This window comes from Trichechus manatus, unplaced genomic scaffold, assembly GCF_000243295.1.
Source record: "Trichechus manatus latirostris isolate Lorelei unplaced genomic scaffold, TriManLat1.0 scaffold00025, whole genome shotgun sequence".
Classification (NCBI taxonomy): Eukaryota; Metazoa; Chordata; class Mammalia; order Sirenia; family Trichechidae; genus Trichechus; species Trichechus manatus.
The window spans coordinates 6,025,853-6,047,727 of NW_004443961.1; the positions used below are offsets into that span (position 1 = coordinate 6,025,853).

A 21,875-nucleotide genomic window follows, 5' to 3' on the forward strand; every position below is an offset into this window, starting at 1 on the left:
AGGCCTCTCTCACAGGTATGTTAGTCCACAAAAAGGGTCTTTGAATAAAAGGATCCCTTCACGGCAGAAGACTGATAAAGGAGGGAAAAGTGAATATTAAAAATGAATATTAAAAGGCCTAAATTAAGACTCCAGGGAAGTTCTACTAAAACAAAAACATTCAAGCTGAAAATGTCAACGATCCCATGGTAGGCTGATTAATGGCCCCCAAACACGTCCATGACCTAATCCCCAGAACCTGTGAATGGCACCTTATATGGCAAAAGGGACTTTGCAGATGTGAAAAAGTTAAGGATCATGAGATGGGGAGATTTTCCTGGATGATCCAGGTGGGCCCTAAATGTAATCGAAATGTCCTTATAAGAGAGAGGCTGAAGGCGATTTGACTACAGAAAGTAGACTGATGCAAGAGGTGGCCTCCAGAAGCCAGAAAAGGCAAGGAAGTGGATTCCTCCCTGGAGCCTCCAGAAGGAGCCAGCCCTGCCGACCCCTTGACGTTAGGACTTCAGCCCAGTGACATTGACTTCAGACTTCCGGCCTCCAGAATGGTAAGGAAATAAATGTATGTGCTTTTAAGTCACTAAGTTTGTTAAAAAGCAAAGATGTTACTTTAAGGACTAAGGTGCGCCTGACCCAAGCCATGGTGTTTTCGATCACCTTATGTGCATGTGAAAGCTGGACAATGAATAAAGAAGACTGAAGAAGAATTGATCCCTTTGAATTATACTATTGGTAAAGAATATTGAATATACTATGGACTGCCAGAAGAACGAACAAATCTTGTCTTGGAAGAAGTACAGCCAGAATGCTCCTTAGAAGCGAGGATGGCGAGACTTCGTCTCAGGTACTTTGGACATGTTATCAGGAGGGCCCAGTGCCTGGAAAAGAACATCATGCTTGGTAAAGTAGAGGGTCAGAGGAAAAGAGGAAGACTCTAAATGAGATGGAGTGACACAGTGGCTGCAACAATGGGCTCAAGAATAGCCATGATTGCGAGGATAGCGCAGGACTGGGCAGTGTTTCGCTCTGTTGTCCAGAGGGTGCCTGTGAGTCGGAACTGACTCAACGGCACCTAACAACAATAACAAGTTTGTGGTAACTTGTTACAGCAGCAATAGGAAACTAATACCAGTTGCTGTCGAGTCAATTCTGACTCTTGGCAGTCTCATTGGTGTAGAACTGCATTCCATAGGGTTGATTTTTCAGAAGTAAATCACTAGGCCTTTCTTCCAAGGTGTCCCAGGGGGGACTTGAACCTCAAGCATTTGGTTAGCAGCCGAGTGCCCTGTTTGTACCACCCGGGGCCTCCTGATCTAAAGAGCAGCGCAAAGAAAAAGTCTCAGTGGAATTGTCAATGACTCACTTACATGGTGCTGATAGACATTTCTATTTAGGGAATTTTCATTTTTATAAATGTTAATCTCTCCTCATTTTAAAATTGTGGTGTTATGAGGGATATGGAAGTAACAGGACCCGGATCTGATGCTTTGGTTTATCTAAAGCTATTCCAGCTTCTGGCGCATTTCTGTCCATTTAGGTGGATGCAATGTTTTCCTAACTCCCCAGGGTGCCTGGCACAGTACGTCACCCAGCATAGATGATCTTCAAAGACTTCCTGAATGAGTGAAGGAGTAAGGAGGTATGCTCCTGTGGAAGGGAAATCAGTTTCTTATCATTGATAAAATCCAACAACCAAAGGCCACTAATTTGCCTTAGGAACCTGGGAAGAGAAAAATAACCCCAGACAGGTTTTGTCTTTTCTTTTTGCTCAATCTTTTCCCTTTGTATAGGAACCTCAGTGTCTGCTCCGCAAACCTAAGTCGTTACTTGACTAGCAAATTGAGTTATTACATGTCTAGGGTGGTGTCTGGCACGTGGCAATTGCTATATACACGTTTGTTAAATAAACTTGTATTCCCCACAAACGAAGCTCATGAATGAGGAACTTGGACATGACATTTTAGGAACTTCTGAAATTTAACCTAAGAGCAAAACAACTTTAAGAAGCAGCTTTCAACAAGAGAACAATCAGGAAACCAGGTGGTTCGGTAGCATTTCCCCCTACACTTCCTTTCAAAGAAGATACATTTAACTGGATTCCATTAGCGTCTATTGTGCAGGAGCAGCTGCCTCAGACGTCACAGATGTGGGAAAACCCTCCCTGTTTATTTGAATCATAAGTCATTTTTTTCTACTCTAATGAAAAGAGTTGGCCTTATTTAAGACATTTAATCTAGAAAGGATGCCAACATTTCCAAACCTGTGATTTCTGTATTTCTACAAGCCCGGCGACTGGATGGCCTTCCCTGCTTCTTCTTTCCTCCCTCTCTGAGCACCTAGCTCCTCGCCGCCATTCAGAATGGAACGGCCTCTCACGACACTTCCGCGCACTAAGATTGGGACACCACCCGCCCCATCCTGCTTACTTGGGCAACAGAAGCTAGGCCTGCACCCTCTGCTCTAACTCTCCCAGGACTGGCAGACTCTTTTGTCCTGCCTCTGACTCCTGCCCACAGCTCCCTCTAAGAACTCCAACTCCACAGTTCAGTAGAAGCCCTAGCTTAGCACTGGAACATCACTTGAATGAAGGAGCCAAGAACACAGGCCTCCTTCAGCCATGATTTGAAGCCAAAGGCACTGCCACTGGGGACTAGTGGAATCCTGTCAAGCTCATTAGCATCTGCTAGTCTCCACAAGGGACCCCATGAGGCAATTTGGTCCTAGTCAGCCTACTTGGAAACTAGACTCTCATAAAACCAACTGCCATCGAGTCGGTTCCGACTCATGGCGAACCCATGTGTGTCAGAGCAGAACTGTGCTCCATAGGGTTTTCACTGGCTGATTTTTCAGAGGCAGATCAACAGGACTTTCTTCCCAGGCACCTCTGGGTATACTTGAACTGTTAACCTTTAGGTTAGCAGCAGAGAGCATTAATCATTTGCAGCACTCAGAGACTCTCATACCCAAAGCAAATAATGAGGCAGAAACATAAACTCAGCTCCATGACATTTTTCTGTAAACCTTTTGTTGTTGATTTTAAGTCATAGCGATCCCATGTGACAGATTAGAACTGCCCCATAGGGTTTTCTTCGCTGTAATCTTTGTCTGCCAGGTCTTTCTCCCATGAAATAGCTGGTTGGGTCCAAACTGCCAACCTTTAGGTTAGCAGCTAAGCTCTTAACCATTTATGCCACCAGGACTCTTTGTTTGACTTCATTTTTGTTGCTTATAGCAGAGAATTATCCATGGGAAATTTATTTATTCAGTAAATATTTTTTTACTATAAATATGACCAGAACTGTACTTAGGCATAATGGAGGCTACAGAAAAATTAAAGCGTGGTGTCTGGCCTCCGTCCAGACCTACAGCCACGCCGAGCCAAGGAGAGGAAGCCTGGAATGGCAACATTCCCGCCCCTTCCTCCCTTTGCTCCCTGGGGAGAGCAGTTCCACAGCCAACTGGAGGGCTTTTACATAGTGGATTTGAGCACAAGCCTTTTATCTCCGTATGTTTTCCCTCACAATGATCAAATGAGATGTCTTGGCAGCAAGGATCCTAACGGCCAACTCACAGAAATGTGTCTCTTTATCATGTGTTCTCCCATCTGCTTCTGAGAGTGTCCACAGTTGGAAAGGGCGGTGCCCTGGTGGGCAAGCGCCGCCTGTCCATACTCACTGTTCTGTGCCTCTCTCCTTTCTGGTCCAAGTACCCTCGGATAGTGGCCAGCCCCGCGTATTCCCCCTGGGCTCCGCTGCAAGACAAGAAGAGAAAGATCAGGGCTTTGGGGTTCTTTGCTTTCATTTACTCGTTCCGTATTCATTGGGCACTGGCCAGGCATTCACCGGTGTGTGACACAGTCAACCTCCGGGACACCATGGGAAGCCCATCTAGGTTCTCTGCGTGAGCCATAAGGCTGTGAATGGCAAAAGGAACAGCAGCTGGTGGTGCCCTGAAACTCACCCACTTCTGCTCAAAAATGGGCCTTCTGTGCCCTTGCTCAGGACCATGCACTTAAAGAGACCTTTTTTAATTATGGAAAATTTCAAAATTACACAAAAACAGACAGAGGAATGTAATGAACCCCCATGTACCTATCACCCATCTTTAACCGTGGTCAACTTACGGTCAATCTTGTTTCAACTCTATCCCTCACTAACCCTGCTCACTCTGAACTAGATTACTTGGAAGCAGATCCCAAGTATCATGTCATTTCATCAGTAAAAACTTCAATATGTATCTTTCAAAGTTATGAATTATTTTTATTTTGGTAAAATATATATAACAAAATACTGGCCATTTCAATCATTCTCATGTGTACAACTCAGTGACATTGATTACATTCACCATGTACAATTATTACCACTTCCATTTCCAAATTTTCCCATCACCCCTAACAGCAACTCAGTGCCCCCAAAGCAATAATACCTCCTTTCCCCTCTCCTACCTGCCCCTGGTAACCACTAATAAACTTTGGTCTCTATGCATTTGCCTATTGTAGATATTTCATTTACGTGGGCTCATACAATTTTTGTCCTTTTGTGTCTGACGTATTTTACTCAACATAATATTTTCAAGGTTCATCCATGTCGTGGCAGGTACCAGAACTTCATTTCTCTTTATGGCTGAACAATATTTCATTGCATGGACGGACTACATTTGCTTATTCATTCATCTATTGATGGACACTTGGGATGTTTTCACCTTGTGGCAATTGTGAATAGTGCTCCTATGAACATTGGTATAAGATTTATTTTTAAAAATATAACAATACCACTATCATAAATAATTAATAATAATAAAATAATTAACAATAATAATTCCTTAATATCATCAAATATTTAGTCAGTGATCAGATTACCCCCAAAGGAACCAATCCCTTTTAACCTGGCACCATTGCAATCAATCTCCACCCAGGCCCCTGCAGATGAGAGCAGGCAGACGGCCATCCTCAAAGGCGCCGCTCTTAAGCATAGTTCATTAATGATGGAATTCCTGAGGGCAAGGCTGAGGCAATCGTAAACTGTTATTTAATGTTCCCAGTTCTCTGTGCAAGAAGGAAAGGGAAGTGAGTAATAGGTTCTTTCGTTCTATTCAAAATAAGTATGTCATCCACTTCACAAACTGACACCATGGTTTGACTCTGTGAAGAGCTCAGTAGTCTTGGGCTTCATGCCTTCTGGTCACCTCATAATATTGAACATTTTTTAAAGCACAAGGCTAAAGAATAAGAAAGATATTTTTTTTTTTTTCCCAAACTAAAAGTTAACACTTAGGGCATTGGAATGTTTGTTTTGGTTTTCTTGTTGAGGGAACATTGGGATGGGACAATTTAGATGCGAAGCTTTTACAAACGATCGTAGGAGAATTGATGGTTCGTATCAGGAGGCAGCAGAGCTGGTGATTCGGGGCTCAGCATGAGAAGAGGCCAGAGAACAGGGATAAAGCCTGGGGTACAGGGTGGGGGTCCAGGACTTTGAGCCTGGCTGGAGAAAGAGAAGAAATGAGGTGATATCCACAGCATGGGCATCTCTGAGCAGCAGACAGCCTAGATAAGCCGACTGATAAAAATAATAAGTACAGACTGCTCCATTAATTAATCACTTTCCATATACCAGACCGTAAGGCATTGGCGGTTCAGTGTTAGAATTCTTGCCTACCATGCAGAAGACCGGGATTCAATTTCCCAGCCAATGCACCTCACGTGCAGCCACCACCCATCTGTCAGTGGAGGCTTGCCTGTTGCTATGGTGCTGAACAGGTTTCAGCAAAGCTTCTAGACTAAGACAGACTAGGAAGAAAGGCCGGGTGATCTACTTCCAAAAATCAGCCAATGAAAACTCTACATATGGAAATGGCAAGTATTTTGTTACCTATATATTTACCACCCATCTGATAATACCACCCCACACATGTACTGTACATCGAAAATTAGTCCCGATCTCACATTTATTCTGTGTGCCCCTCAATTTAGTGTAAGCTTTGAGAGTATTAGACTCCTATTTCCCCACATGCAGTACATGCAGTACAGCTCTGCAAGAAATGTTTAGTAAATTTGTTCAAAATTGAATTCTACCCTCCAGCCCAGGCACTCCACATTAATGTCATCCTTTCGCCCATGGTAAGGGGCGTCAATGAGTGAGTTTTCTCTTTTCCCCTGTGTTTTTCTGACTTCCACTCATCTTGTTTTGATGGAAGGCCAATCCAGGTGTTTGGGCTGGGAGTGAAAGAAGAGATTGTTGGAAGATGAGCTAGTACTCCAAGAGGAAGCCAATATGCTAATCACTTGATCAGAAATGATGCAGGTTTTGTTTTTGTTTTTGCTTCAGATGCTCTTAAATTCATCTGTTTCAACCCGACAAGTGCAAACAATGTGTTCTGATCACCCAAGGCTCACTATTACCCAAGGATGCTATTAAAACAAGGGGTGATTAGTGCCACCTATTGGTCGAAACATTTTATGGAAAATAGAGTAACTTTATCTGCATCACCTAGATTGAGAGAAGACTAGGGGAATCACCACTATGCGTGGAGGGAAAGCTAGGATAATGGTTTTCTGACATCTATTTAAAATGAAGTGGTTCACCTGCCGTGGTGAGGGGCCGCCGGGGGACTCAGACCCTGGCACCCGCGGACACTGCAACTTGCAGAAAAACAAGGCCTCCGCTCGACAGCATCTACTCAAGCTGCAGAAAGAACCGCTACGGGCCGCACTGTTCAAAGAAAAACGAGTGAAAACTGGAAGACAGCTTCTTCCAAAACCCAGACCCATTCCACAGAGAACATACGAGAAATTCAGGAGACAAGAAAAGCTAGAACAACGATATAACAGGTACAAAGGCCCACAAGGTGAGAATAAACGGGAGCTGAAGGGATTAGACAGTTTTGTTGTGATTTCAGCCTAGACCCTATTAGTATCGGCGTTTTAGTCATAAATGTGGAAGTTCGGGGCAGCTGCTCAGTGTGAATTTAGCAAAAAAAAAAACAGAAAGGAATTTATATAGATGGCACAACAGAGCTGGGTGATAGCAGAGGAGAGCTACAAGCTCTTTTGCCAACATTAGCATAAGAGTTTAAGGCCACGGTCAAGTCCAAAGATTTATGCCATTTTATCTTTACCATCACTAAGAATCCCAGACAAGAAAAAAAAAGGTTTAGATTTAGAAATGGCTGTTGCATGTTGGAATTTTGTTTTATCTGGTTTAAAGGGTTAGACCTTCAGAACCAAGTCTTATTGGAACATCACAAAAGATCAATCCCAAGGGACACTTGGGAGCTTCTGCTAGATTCTGGAATATGATTGCAGATATGTCTAACAATGATGAAGAATGAGCTGTTGTTGTTATCAGTTGCCATGGAGTCGATTACGACTCACGGAGACCCCATGTGACGCCCGCTCTGATAGATGACTTTGTAGAGCACGCACAGCCAATAGTCAGGGGTGGAAAGCACCGTACTGCCAAAGCAGAAAAATAAGATGGATTAAGATTATGAAACGAATTGTATCCTTTAAAGGAGGCATTTTGGTCAGTTACTGTGTACATTGGTTGCTGATTGATCATCTTGGATCAATCATGAATGTAAAATAACCTTATTCTGCTCTTAAAAAAAAACAAAAAAACAGAGGCTGACTTCATGGACGCCATAAGAAATTTCTCAGGTGTGGCTGCTTTGGGATATTTGGAGATGGGTCACTGTAGCTGTTGTTTTTAAGAGAAAATTTTCTGCATGATTTTTATATTTACCATTTTGTAGAATATACTATAATTCATGATTTTAGATGAATACAGAAGTTACTAAACGCTTGCTGAATTATAATTAGAAAAGAATGCTTGTGTTCTCAAATGGGATGTTGTTGTGTTTTTATACAAGTCAAAAGCTGTTTAAAATGTGCCCCAAAGATGATGGTCTTGTTATGGATTCTAACATTTTTAAAATCTTGTGCCAGAAATTCAAAATGTACATTTATATATAAAATTAAATTTGTATACATAAATTTATAAAATGTATCTATTCCTTGGTGGTTGCAATGCAAAATTCAATTTATGGTGGATTATCAAATATCTAGATTTACCAGATTTATCTTAAAATATCTATTTTGGTTTTAATTTTCTCTAGATGTACATCTGAAAAACATTTTATAGTCTGAACACCATTACAGTTTGCACACAAGCCACATTTAGTGTGCAATTTCAGGAAAGTTTTCTTTTAAACTGTTTACAATCAGTGGGCCTATTTAATTTCTAATAATATTTGAACTTCCTAAAAAGTTTCTTACACTGTTTTTTCAAGTATATTTTGTTACATTTAAAAGGATATTTCTCCGTGAAAAATATTTCTTTTATACATGGTAAATTGTAAATTTAAGGATTAAGTTACTTGGTTCTCTTCAACTATCTGTAACATCTAGAATGTTTAACATTCAGTCCTTTGTACAAATTGTAATATTTGGCAGCTAATATATATTGTTGTCCAAAAAAAAAAATCATAACCAAATACCCTCTGCATCTTAAGCTAAAATCTGTCTTTGCAACTACCCTTGCAATTGTGTTATCGTCTCCTTCTCCTGATCTTTTTTGTCAAAACGAACCCTGTAGTTGACGGGAAATCTGGTATCCATGATGGGTAATGGCTGCACAAGACAGTTAATGTAACTGATATTACTAAGTTGTACATCTGAAAAATGCTGAATTGGCAAATGTGTTATATATATTTTTACAACATTGGGAAAAAAAAAATGAACCCTGCAGTGCAACACAAGAATGGCTTATATGTTGTCCAAAGAAATGAAAAGCCTAAGACATTGCCTGTACCTCCTTTTAGGAGCTCTTATGTAGTGTTTTGAAAATCACTTTCTGTTGACTCCATCTCATACGTGAAAAGAGGATCTTAATGTGTTTGCTCTTCACATTCCAGATGTGACTTGCTGCCCTGTATGTGGTGGCCTGACCATCAAAGACCAGATTCAAGGTTTACTCCAGTGGAAGATACTGGTCATCTCACTAAACCTCCCTCTTTGGTGTCCCTCCAGGTCAACTCACTTCCCAGCCCAATGGCTGCACATTAGAATCCCCTGAGGAGCTTGAAAAAAAAAAAAAAAAAAAAAAGATGCCTGGGCCTCAGGCATCTAATCAGCTTGGAGGGTGGGTAGGGCCTTGGTAGTCTTCAAAAGCTCCCCAGGGTAATTCTAATACGAAGCCAGGTGTTAGAACCCTACAGCCCCAGTAGTTCTCAAAGTGTGGTCCCCACACCAGCAGCAGCAGCATCACCTGGGAATTTGTTAGAAATGTAAATTCTTGGGCTGCACACCAGACTTGCTGAATCAGAAACTCTGGGGCTGAGGAATTTCACAAGCCCTCCAGGTGATTCTCATGCACAATAAAGTCTGAGGCCCTTAATTACACCTGCTCAGGATTTAGTTTAAGAATCTCCCCAGGAGGAGATTCTGAGAAAGCAACCGCCAGCCCTGTCTACATTCCAGATCACAGTTAGCAGTTTTTAGAAACAAAAACCACTTCCTCAATCTCATAAGCTGAGTAAGCGAACGGTAATTCAGGCTTGATTTTCATTTCAGTATCCATGGAAGGTGTTAATTGTTGTTTCTGTCTGCCTGAACGTGCCACGGTAATTCTATCCCAGTAGTTCCTAGAGGGCATCTGTGAGCTGTGGAATGATTTTCAGAGGGTCAGAGTGTTAGGGGGAACAAGTTGAAGGAGGCCTTGTTGGGCAGAGTGAGAAATGGAAAGGTAATTAAATATTATTAGGCTATTTTCTCCACCAAGCTGAAAATGCTCTCTGGTTTGGGAGGGTTGGGAGGAGAAAATGGAATAAACTTCCTGAAATTTTTGTTTTAGGCCCTATAAATACCCTTGGAGTCCCTGGGTAGTGCAAAAGATTAAAGCACTTGAGCACTTGGCTGCTAACCAAAAGGTTGGAGGTTCAAGTCCACCAAGAGGCACCTCTAAAGAAAGTTCTGGTGATCTACTTTGGGAAAAAAATCAGCCATTGAAAATCCTATGGAGCACAGTTCTACTCTGACACACAAGGGGTCACCATGAGTGGGAATCGACTCCACAGCAATTGACGGTGGTGGTGGAAACACCCTTGGGTTTGAAATGTCCCGAGGACATGGAAAGGCCCGTGAAGCCGCCGCTTGTGCACAGCCCCTGTTGTTATTGTTGCTGTTGGGTGTTTTTTGACTCAGCGACCCCTATGTGATAGAGCAGACCTACCCCACAGGGTTTAGCCACTCTCAGACAGGCTCTTGGAAAGGGGTCCTACATCTGGGAGTCTCTGGAGCTGGACACAGCACCACTACCAGGAACGACATTTGGATTAAGATCGTTTAACGCTCAGCAAGACTGGGATTGGGTACAGAGTCTGCTGCAAATCACACAAATGAGGAAAGCAGGACAGAGAAGGAGCATCAGGTGTCCTAAGGAAAACAGACACTTCAAGGCAGTGCTTCTCGGCCCTGGCTGCAAGTTGGAATCACCTGGGGAGCTTTAAAAAAAATACTCGTGCCTGGGTCCCTCCCCTCACCCGCTCCTTCCCATTGAGATTATGATGTAATCTACGGCTGTGATGTGAACATCAGGAGTGTTACAAACTGACGTCATAAACTCGCCTATGTGATTCTGATTTCCAGCCAAGGTGGAGAACCTTGGCTTTCAACAGAAGGCAAGTATCCTTAGGTCAGCCGTCTGTCTCACTGTCTGGCCGGAACCTCAACTTACTACAAGAGCTCAAGACTTTGAGTTAAAATAGTCTTGAAAAATTATTATTGGAGCCCTGGAGGTGCAGTGGTTAAGAGCTATGGCTGCTAACCAAAAGGTTAGCAGTTCGAATCCACCAGCCGCTTCTTGGAAACCCTATAGGGCAGTTCTACTCAGTCCTATAGGGTCGCTATGAGTTGGAATTGACTCGATGGCAACGGGGTTTTGCTTTTTTTATGACACTGAAGGTGTGATCGTATTCCATCACTAGAGGGAGAAGTTTCTTCATTTTCAATATTTAATACATTTATTACTGTCTCGGGTTAAGAATTCACTTTTAGATTACTTTAAAAATAAAAGCAAATAAATGCTAAATGATGATATTTTAATGAAGGTATGCTAACGCCTGACTTCCATGATGTCAATTCTTTCCTATGGATGAAATGAGAGTTTGAGAGGCTGTGACTGAACAAGCTCTGTGTCCTGTCATTTGCCACGTGCCCACTTCCTAACGGGCTTGCATTTTATAGTGTGTACTGTTCTTACAAAGTGCATGGCCCGCTGCGTAACCTGTTACCAAACAGGAGGGAGGGCTTGACTGTGTCTGATTACAATTTGATTCATTTCTTATCAGAGAGTGAGACACTAAACTTCTCAGTTTTAAAACCTCTTTGATTTCTGGGTATTGAAACAGAAATTATTCTACCAAGCTCCCCGGTGATGCCAGTGCTAAGGTTGCTGGTGGAAAACCAGACTTTGAGTAGTAGGAGCTGGAGAACCTAGAGGCACATGTGAGTCTTGAACACATCCTACAATGTTATCTCACATATGGACAATGTACTAGTATTTAATTAATTTATGTATTTTTCCATCTACATGAAGGCAGAGAAATCACAAATCCAGTGGCCTCCAAATCTGGCTTCATATCAGAATCACTTGGGTTGCTTCTTAAAAATAGATTCCTAACTAGATGGTGCCAGGCTACCACCACCAACTGCTCTGACAGGGATCATAATAGAGGGTCCTGGACAGAGCTGGAGAAAAATGGAGAACAAAATTCTAACCCACAAAAAAAGACCAGACTTACTGGTCTGACAGAGACTGGGGAAACCCAGAGACTATGGCCACCGAACACCTTTTAAACTCAGTACTGAAGTCACCCCTGAGGTTCACCCTTCAGCCAAAGATGAGACAGGCCCATAAAACAAAATGAAACTAAATGGGCACACCAGCCCAGGGGCAAGGATGAGAAGCCAGGAGGGGACAGGAAAGCTGGTAAATGGGGGAACCAAGGCCTAGAAGGGGGGAGTATAGACATGTAGGATTGGCAACCACTGTCACAAAACAATATGTGTGACGTTTAATGAGAAACTGATTTGCTCTGTAAACCTTCATCTAAAGTACAATAAAATAAACAATAAAAGATTCCTAGTCTCAATCCCTAGAGATTATGATCAGCAGCTATGGAGTAGGACACAGGAATCTATATTTTTAACAAGTGCCTGTGTGATTTTGATGGAGCCCTGTGCTTTTAAAAAGCACTGTTCTTCAGAGTTTTGACTTCACACATAAACTGAGGCCAGAAGAGGGGGACCTGTCAAAGTCAGTGACAGAATCAAAGCATAATCCAAGGGTTAGATTGAGTGTTTGTTGCTTGTTAGGAGTTAACATGTGTGCTTGATTCTTATTCTTATGAGGTCATTCATTGGTGTAGTAGCTAGTTTCCCAAGATGGCCCACAATGAACCACACCTCCCTTCCACACCCTTGTATTGTCCCCTCCCACACTGAATCAGAGCTGGCCTTCTGACTTACTTTAACAGATAGAATACTCTAGAAGTGATGCTGTGGAACTTCAGAAGCTAGGCCTTAAGAAGTCTGCAGCTTCCACATCCTTCATCGTGGAACACTCAGTTTTGAACCCAGACGTCATGCTGTGAGGAAGCTCAAGCAACCACGAGGAAGCTCAAGCAACCATGTGGAGAGGTCCACATGGGGAAGAACCAAGACCCTATCCAACATCCTCAGCCAAGCTACCAGCCAACAGCCCAGCACCAACTTGGCCAGCCATGTGAATGAGACCACTTGGACTTTGTAGCCATTCCATCACACCAGCCAACACCATGTGAAATGCAACAGTCTAGTCAACTCACAGAACCATGCAAATAATAAATTGTTGTTTTAAACTTCCAAGTTTGAGGGTGGGTTGTTATATAATAGCGGAAATAATAGCAAAAATCCCCTTGCCTGTTCGGCTGGAAAGAGATTTGGTCGTAGCCTGTAAGTTCACACAAATCCTTCTCAAGCTCTCGGAAAAGCTGTTGGTACCCTTGAGCTTGGTCCAGAGGCACAAAGGGGTGGACATTTGCAAATTCTTTCCATGTGATAGGCTGAAGAGCAAGAAGAGAGAAAATATATGTTTATATATATATAAATATATACATATATAATTTTTTATAATAGTAATAATGAGAACAACCATCATGATGATGATAACAATAGCTAACACCAAGAGTGCCTGCTATGTGTACTACACTGTTTTAAGCACTTTAAATATATTAATTCATTTTAGTCTCACCACAATCTTATGAGGTACGTACTATTACTACCTTCATTTTACAAGGGAGAAACAGAGGCCCAGAAAGGAAGCGTATATGAAAATATAAGTGTTTTCTATCTTTTCAGAAACAAAAAGGTCCAAAAGTAGATTTATATCCATGGGATCCAATGAGTTGTCTCAGGTATGGTTTACTCAAACTCTTAACATAGCACGTTATGTTCTTTCTCTTCATCAAGCAGAGCAAAACACAAAACTAAAAGGAAATGGGGAAAACCCTATCAGTCTATAAAATGATGTCCTTTGCCTGACATGATTCGTCACATCATAATAATCCTAAGAAGTAAAAGGAATAAGTTTGCTTTACTAAATGGATCCTGGCCTAGTAGAGATTTTTGCCAACCACAATGGCAGGTTACACAAATCTGCTGACACAAGAAATAAAACCTCAAGTCTTTACCCATCTGGCACAGTGGGTGAATATGTGGAAAGAAGGCTTAAGGTTCTTTTTTCTTTATTTTTTGTTTTTTTAATAATTGCGTTTTAGGTGAAAGTTTACATAGCAAATTAGGTTTCCATTTAACAATTTTTATACAACTTGTTCCGTGTCATTGTTTACTCTTCACAATGTGTCAACATTCTCGTTATTTCTATTCTTTTTGTTCTGTTGCCATTGATCTAGTTTCCCTGGCCCTCCTTTCCTTCTCATCTCTGTTTTAAGGTAAATGTTGACCATATGGTCTCTTAGAGTTGATTGCGGTTCTTAATTCTACCTGAGCTTAAGAGCTAAAAGTTGATGCTATAAAAGCTTAAAATATTGCAGTTTTTTAAAAGGAAGGGTAAGAAGACAAATACTATACACTTAATTATTTTAATTTATTAAAAATAATTTTACTCAGAAATTTAGATGATCAAATTTTGAAGAATATTAGGGTTTTCCCCCCTAAGACTGTTGAATAGTAATGCAAAAGATTATTAACATAGCTGCTAAATGACAGCCCCGGTAGCTTCATCTAGTTACCTGCTTGTGTACACCTAGAACACTGCCCCTAAGAAGCATCCTTGTGATAGAGGTGATCTACTTACTGTGAGTTCAGAGGAACTGTTGAGCTTCATGGTGCAGGAGCCCTTTAAGAAGCACATCCAAAATGCATCACATTAGTGATTAGGTCCCTAAAGCCCACCCATCAAGCCTCAGAGCTTCTCGCACAGCCACCCTCTCATCCCTCCTTCAGCACACTGGATATGACCCAAAGAGGTGGGGATCTGGGTGGGTTTGGAAGTGGGAAGAAAGGCAATAACTACCAGTGGAATCATGCTGTGAACAAGGGAAATGTCTTTGTTTTCCAATTTCTTCATGTACCGAACGATATTTGTTTCTGAATGATAGCTGTGAACACAAAACACATGATTAGGGTCAATAAAATTAGATACACATCCTCCTGAAAGATAACACACGCTGAGCTCTACCTTCAAAACACAGATCGAATGGGATCTTGGGCAATATGTCAACAGTGCTTTAGGGGGAAAGCATGGAACTTCCATGAGCCTCAGAGGATTTCCTGACAAGAAGCTGTCTGTGGGGGTGAGATTCAGGTTGGGAAGTTGAGGATATCAAGATGCGAACTTTAGCCTGTATAAACCCAAACTTCCTCTTCCTGACAGTGCCAAGGGAGCAGAGACATCAGACAACAAGGTGTTCTTTGCCCACATCAGGAATGGGATCCTTACAGCTATGGCTTATTTGATGACTGAGGTGTCGCTGACCTAAACCATGGCCTTTTTAGTTGCCTCATATGCACGTGGAAGCTGGACAATAATAAAAGAAGACAGAAAAATCGATACACTCAAATTGTGGTGTTGGCAAAGAATATTGAATACACCGTGGACTGCAAAGAGTATGAACAAATCAATCTTATAAGAAATACAACCAGAATGCTCTTTAGAAGCAAGGACATGAGACTTTGCCTCACTTACTTTGGACATGTCATCAGGAAAGACCAATGACTAGAAAAGGACATCATGGTTGGTGCAGTCAATGAATCGCTTTTGTGTGGCCTTTCTTGCCATGGTCTTGTAACTCCCACCCAAGTGACTGTGCAAATAATGTAACTGTGGCCCACTAAAGGGATTGGTCAGCTTTGCCATCCTGCTAGGCTTAAAAGAGAGCCAATTCCAGAGCAAGAAGAGGATCTCACCACCACCAAGGAAGAAGAGCCAAAGTGGAGCGCATCCTTTGGACCCAGGATACCTGCACTGAGAAGCCCCTAGAGAGAGTGAGCTATAACACTGAAGACGGCAAGAAGTGGTGGCAGAGAAATGGCAGGAGACACTGACAGGAGATGGTGCGGTGGGCTTCCTGGCCCACGGAGTGAGAAAGCTGAGTGACTTCAGGCAGGAGGCTTGTTGGCGGAATAGGGTGCCTCCGAGGACTTGGTGGAGCTAGGTTTGCTGACCCACGGAGCTACAGCTGAGTGTCTTTGGGCCAAGGCTTACTGGTGGAGTGGGGTGCCATTGGGCACTTATCAGCAGAGCTAAAAGAGCTTTGTAACACTTGCCGAAGCAGGGCAGAGGCTGAGGGGTCAGAGAGAGAGGCATGCCTGCGGGCACAGCTGAAAAGAGGCTGTCCTGATGGAAGAACTGTATCCTGTGCATTCCTGAACCTGAATTGTAACCTGTTACTTCCCTAATAAACCCCATAATTGTGAGTATTGTCTGTGAGTTCTGTGTGCCCATTTCAATGAATTATCAAACCCAAGCAGAGAAACAGAGTGCCGTGGGAGGGACAGTTGGTGTCAGAATTAGTAAAGATGGTGGAGAGAGGAGGCATATCTGACCTCCGCCTCATAGGAATCAGCCTTGGGCTGTTGATCTTGGTTCTCCTTCCCCCTTGTGAAATTAGAGGAGGCCGGTCAATGCCCCTGCCATGACATTTTTATAGCTGGTAAAGTAGAAAGTCAATGAAAACAAAGGAAACCCTCAATAAGATGGATTGACACAAGAGCTGCAACAATGGACTACAAATGATCATGAAGATGGTATAGGATCGGTCAACATTTCGTACTGTTATACACCATGTTACTATGAGTCAGAGCCAACTCAACAGCAACTAACAACGTGATTTATTAATGAGCCATGGATCAGCTCAATAACCCAGGCCACATCACAGTCGAAGTCTGAAGTAGCTCCCTACTATGCTCCCCGGCTTATTGCCAGAGCACAAAATACAGGAGTCACACAAGACTCACAAACCTGTTAAACACTTGATGTGTGAGGAATGGGCTAGTTCTCTTGAATGTAGTCCCTGGAATACCTCTCCGCTCTTCTCCCATGCTTTCAGCAACCAGTTCCTGCATAGACAAACCACAAAAACTCAAGGGTCGGAACCGTGACAGGAACCATGTGGAAATATCCAGGCTTCAGGGCCACAAAACTCAAGTCTGTATTCTGACAGAGCACAGGAAATCACCCAACTGGGTGTCTTCTGTGGTGTTGTAATAGGTATCAGGAGTTATGAATTGTGAAAATTCTCCAGAGCACCATCTTTAAGTTCTATTGACCTCTGCAACAGGATAAGGAAAAAACGTGCAATTTTTACTGCAAAAAAAAAAAAAATTTTTTTTTACATCTCCCGCATGTTCATTGAGTAGTGAAGCAAGTTCCAGTAAAATTATATCTTAAAGGGCTGTCAAATAAGTTACTAGGAGACACTACACAAGTAAGAATTCTCACTTGACACAGCTCTTTTATCTTGGAGAACAGTTCCAATGAAATTCAGGGCTTTTTCCTCATTCCGGCCCAGGCTGTTTAAGCCCTGGGTGGGCAGTTCTCCACAAATATTAGTCAAACGCATGGAACAAATGCTGTGATTTAGTACATGGTTCTAGAGAGAAGGACCCCTTCTCCCTCACACTCAGGCCCACAAGAGGCAAAGCCATCTCTGACACCACCTCACACAGTCATGAGGAATCCCATTTTGGAGGAATCCACGTTTTTATTTTACTTACTGCAGATGACTCACAGCCAAAGGTCCACAACAAGTCATCCAGGTCTTTTTCATTGACTGTTTCATCAAGAGAAATACCGAGCTATGGAAATGAAAACAAAAGAGAAAAAACATCAGTTCTCAACTCTAAAGACCACTGGAGAAACCCCAAGAGAGGTCAAAGGGTGAGAAGGTGCGGTACAATCCATCCAAAATATCAGGGTGCCATTATATCCAAGTTGGCCCTTAGGGAAAGCCAACTGGACCAGTTCTAGACTCCACATGGTTTGGTTTTACAAGCCAGCTCTGGACTGGCCAATGGCTGTAGAGCACTCCTATGTGGTACTGAATATGTTTACATTTTTCCCCTTAACTTACTTTACAATAGCACTAATCATAGCCTTTAGCAGTAATATTGTGAAGAGATTCAAAGAGATTCACAGGAATCTTACAAGCAAAATATGTGCCTTTGAGTGCCGTAAGAAAACACAGCATCTTAAAGAAAACTGAGGATGAATTATCCCTTCTTTGAGACAGTCACAGTGTCCCAAATTGGAAATGAAAAATATTTATAGAAAAAATAGACTGTAGCCAAAGTGCCAATATTGATACTTTTTCCTATGTTGATTCCCAAAGACATAAACAAGGACACTCTTGACGAGAAAAGTCATGAACATTTAGAGAATTTGTAAAAGCTTTGGAAGTTTGACTTACCATGCCATCTTCGAAGACCCGAAAATTGATTTGCTGCTGAGCGGCCCTATCCAAGACCTCCTTCACAGAGCAGCCACACTGAACCTTCAAAGTGTCGAAGAACAAGTCGTGCTGGAGCTGATGGCCAGCCCGCTTGAGACCTGACAAGATAGGAAAGCCACCAATCTCTACCCAGGAGCCTCTTGCGTCTGCCATTGACATTTCACAGACAACTAAAGGCTAAATTCTACGACAGTATCTGGTCCTGGTCCTGGCCAGTGTTTTGGTGGCTGCTGCTTTAAAAAATGAAAACAAGTTTAAGTATACCTATTACTGGCCTACAGGAAATTATGAAATATATATTTTTAAAAAAGAAGACAAATCACCATCATTGCTACCCAAAAGTAACTGCTGTCTACATTTTGATTTGTATTCTTCTAGAAGTGGTGTATATGTGTGTGATATATATATGGACTTTTAAAATAACTTTAATACGTCATGAATATCTCTGCATTTCTCTTTTTTTGGCCTTCTCTGGTTCTAATCAGGCAATCTGTATGATTCTATTTTCTCCCCTCTCCTAACATATCAATTATACTCAAAAAAAAATTTTAGTAGTTCCTCCCCATTTTTTCTACCAGAGCGTTCATCCTTCTCGGGTGGGAGAATAAGTAAGAGCTCTTTATATTCAAACTAGTAACTCTCAGTCTATCATAGATATTGAAATTTAGTTTCTGATTTGACTATTAATTTTGCACACAGTATTGGACATGCTGTGAGTTTTTAATTTTACTTATTCAAATTTATGAGTCATGTCATGCCCAAAGGTTTTAAAACACACAGCTGACTCACCTTCAGACAAAATCAGAGTGGCGTTATGTACCCTCCTTGCAATGTGCTCCAGCCCGCAGGAACCATGGTAGATTGCAAACATGGCAGCCATATTTGCCAAGAGGGCCTAGAACGACACAGAGACTTGACTTGGGATGCCAAAACTGAAAACAGGAACAAGATAAGACTATCATTCTCTACAGAAGTTGGAGGCCAATTGCAACCTACCTGAGGGGGAAACACAGCAGCCAAGATAACTTAGAGTTACTATACTAAATCTGCAAATTCCACCATTATAAAGGAGTTTCATCCAACCAACATGATCATCACGTCACCCGTGATGGGAGGAGACAACATTAAGAAGCAATATTTAACGTTGGAAGACAATCGAGCAATAAAGGCCCCAGGAAAAGAAAGTGAAATCCAAGAATCTGATACTCAGTTTTTCAAGGATAAAAACAACAAGAGGTTTTCAAACACACAAGGACTCAGAGAATATGGTGAAACCTGTAAGAGCTGGAACTTGACGGGACTGCCTTGTTTTTCCGGGTCTCACAAGTTTTCCGCCTTTGACAGGGTGCAGTCTTACCACTTTTCTATTGCTCTCTATTAATGTAAACTATCAGTGGAGTTTCCCTCCTCTGACAGGTTTCTGCCTTGCACGGGTTCTGGCTTTCGCAGGTTTTACAGTACAGTTCTCCTGAGGACTTACGCAAAGTACTAGATGCTGAATTTCAGCCAGCCAAGAGATGAATGGAGAATCTGGGCAAAGAACTAGCACAGATGAAAATATGGGATGTGGGAAATCAAACCAAAGTTGGCAGTAGACATATTAGAAAGTAGATAGATATAGAGAGACATAACGGACAGAGACAGAAGGAGAGAGAGAGAGAAATATAGAGAGAGATTAGAAAACTAGAACCTACTGGCTTGGTCCCCTGCTCACAGCAAGGTTTTTACAAATTCTCTAAATGTTCATGACTTTTCTTGTCAAGAGTGTCCTTGCTTATGTCTTTGGGAATCAATATAGGAAAAAATATCAATATGTATTTTTCTGAGACCATTGGATTGAGGTCTCAGAAAAATACAGGGAAGTGTGTGTTCTAGTGTGACAGAAAATGGGAAGGAATGGCATTGGCTTGTCTGAGATAAGGGCTATAATATCTCTGATAAGATAAGCCCCAGGGAGGCTTCACTGAGGGAGTCTGCACTGGGAGCAAAGAAGGGACCCACTGTGATGGCAACAAAACAAAACCCTTTGCCATAAAGTCATAGCCCTCTTAAAAAAAAACCCACTGCAGTTGAATAGATTCCAACTCATAGCAATCCTATAAACCAAACCAAACCCGTTGCCGTTGATACTCATAGTGACCCTATAGGAATGAACAAATCTGTATCAGAAGTACAGCCAGAATGCTCCTTAGAAGCGAGGATGGCAAGACTTTGTTTCACATACTCTGGACATGTTATCAGGAGGGGCCAGTCCCTGGAGAAGGACATCATGCTTGGTAAAGTGGAGGACCAGCAGAAGAGAGGAAGATCCTCAACAAGATGGACTGATGCAGTGGCTGCAACAATGGGTTTAAACACAGCAACAATTGCGAGGATGGTGCCGGACTGGGCGGTGTCTTGTTCAGTTGTACACGGGGTGCTATGAGTCAGAACCGACTCCATGGCACCTAACAACAACCGGACAGACTAGAACTGCCCCCGTCAGGTTCCCAAGGCTGTAATCTTGGAAGCTGACTGCCACATCTTTCTCCCAAGGAGCCGCTGGTGGGGTTAAACCGCCAACCTTTATGTTAGCAGCCAAGCACTTAACCTCTGTGCCACCAGGGCTCCTGGTGATGGCACCAAGGGCCAATAAAAAGAGAGTGGCAAAAATAACAAATGTTGGTGAGGATGTGGAGAAATCAGAACCCTCATCCATCGCTGTTGGGAATGCAGATCCACAGCTGCTATGGAAAACAGTTGGGCGTTGCTCAGAAAGTTAAACACAGAACTACTGTATGACCCAACAATCCCATATATATACCCCAAAGAACTGAAAGCAGGAACGCAAACAGAAACTTGTACACCAGTGTTCACTGCAGCACTTCATGATAGCCAAAAGGTGGAAACGGCCTAAACGGCCATCAACAGATGAAGGAAGAAACACTTGATCCCACTTATCCCATTTACCGAAATAGCTAGACTAGGCAAATGCATAGAGACTGAAGTTTATGGGCTACCAGGAAGGAAAGAGCCCTGATTGCACAGTGGTTAAGCGCTCAGCTGCTAACTGAAAGGTGGGCAGTTCGAACCCACCAGCCGCTCTGCAGGATAAAGATGTGGTGTGCTTCCGTAAAGATTACAACCTTGGAAGCTCTATGAGGCAGTTCTACTCTGTCCTATAGGATCCCTATGAGTTGAAATTGACTAGATGGAAACTGTCTTTTGGTAGCAGGGATGGCAGAGGGGGATTTGTTTGCTTGAGAGGTACTGAGTCTCTGTTTGGGGTGATGAAAAGCTTTTGGAAACAAATAGTGGTAATGGTTGCACATCATGGTGAATGTAATTAATGTCACTGAATTGTACACTTAAATATTAGATTATCCATTAAACCCAAAATACCCATTGCCGTCGAGTTCATTCCAACTCATAGGGACCCTATAGGACAGAGTAGAGTGTCCCATAGGGTTTCCAAGGCTGTAAATCTTTACGGAAGCAGACGGCCACATCTTTCTCCTGCAGAGCAGCTGGTGGGTTCAAACTGCTGACCTTTCGGTTAGTAGCCAAGCGCTTTAACCACTGCACCACCAGGGCTCTTTTGATTATCGGTTAAAATGTCAAATTTTTTGTTATATATATATTACTATAATTTTTTTAAAAAATTAGAGAGTTGTCTGTCTTTTATATAAGCTTGGTGGATTCAAGATCTAAAGACGGGATTTTACAGGACTATATGAGCTAACATTTTCCTTTCTTTTATATTAAATCATTTCTGGTATCAAAGGGGCAACATTTGCTCAAAAGCAAAGATGAGAACACAGGAAGGGGTAGAAAATCAGGACCAAAGAAAATGGGGAGCCCAGAGTGGAAATGGGGAGAGTGCTGAC

At 42.3% G+C, this 21,875-nt stretch overlaps 1 protein-coding gene and 1 pseudogene across 1 annotated transcript in view; one reads left to right on the plus strand and one right to left on the minus strand.

Annotated features, from left to right (window-relative positions):
* GLDC (glycine decarboxylase) overlaps positions 1 to 21,875 on the minus strand; it is a gene marked incomplete at its 5' end in the record, with an annotated part of 94,253 nt that overhangs the window by 25,083 nt on the left and 47,295 nt on the right. The window contains 8 exons of the mRNA XM_004373544.2: positions 3,676 to 3,751; positions 12,959 to 13,101; positions 14,355 to 14,396; positions 14,574 to 14,658; positions 16,521 to 16,618; positions 17,276 to 17,356; positions 17,968 to 18,107; positions 18,799 to 18,904. Coding sequence (XP_004373601.1) covers positions 3,676 to 3,751; positions 12,959 to 13,101; positions 14,355 to 14,396; positions 14,574 to 14,658; positions 16,521 to 16,618; positions 17,276 to 17,356; positions 17,968 to 18,107; positions 18,799 to 18,904 — 771 coding nt within the window. The remainder of the gene's footprint in view (positions 1 to 3,675; positions 3,752 to 12,958; positions 13,102 to 14,354; positions 14,397 to 14,573; positions 14,659 to 16,520; positions 16,619 to 17,275; positions 17,357 to 17,967; positions 18,108 to 18,798; positions 18,905 to 21,875) is intronic.
* On the plus strand, positions 6,116 to 7,329 carry LOC111820064 (DCN1-like protein 2 pseudogene; annotated as a pseudogene).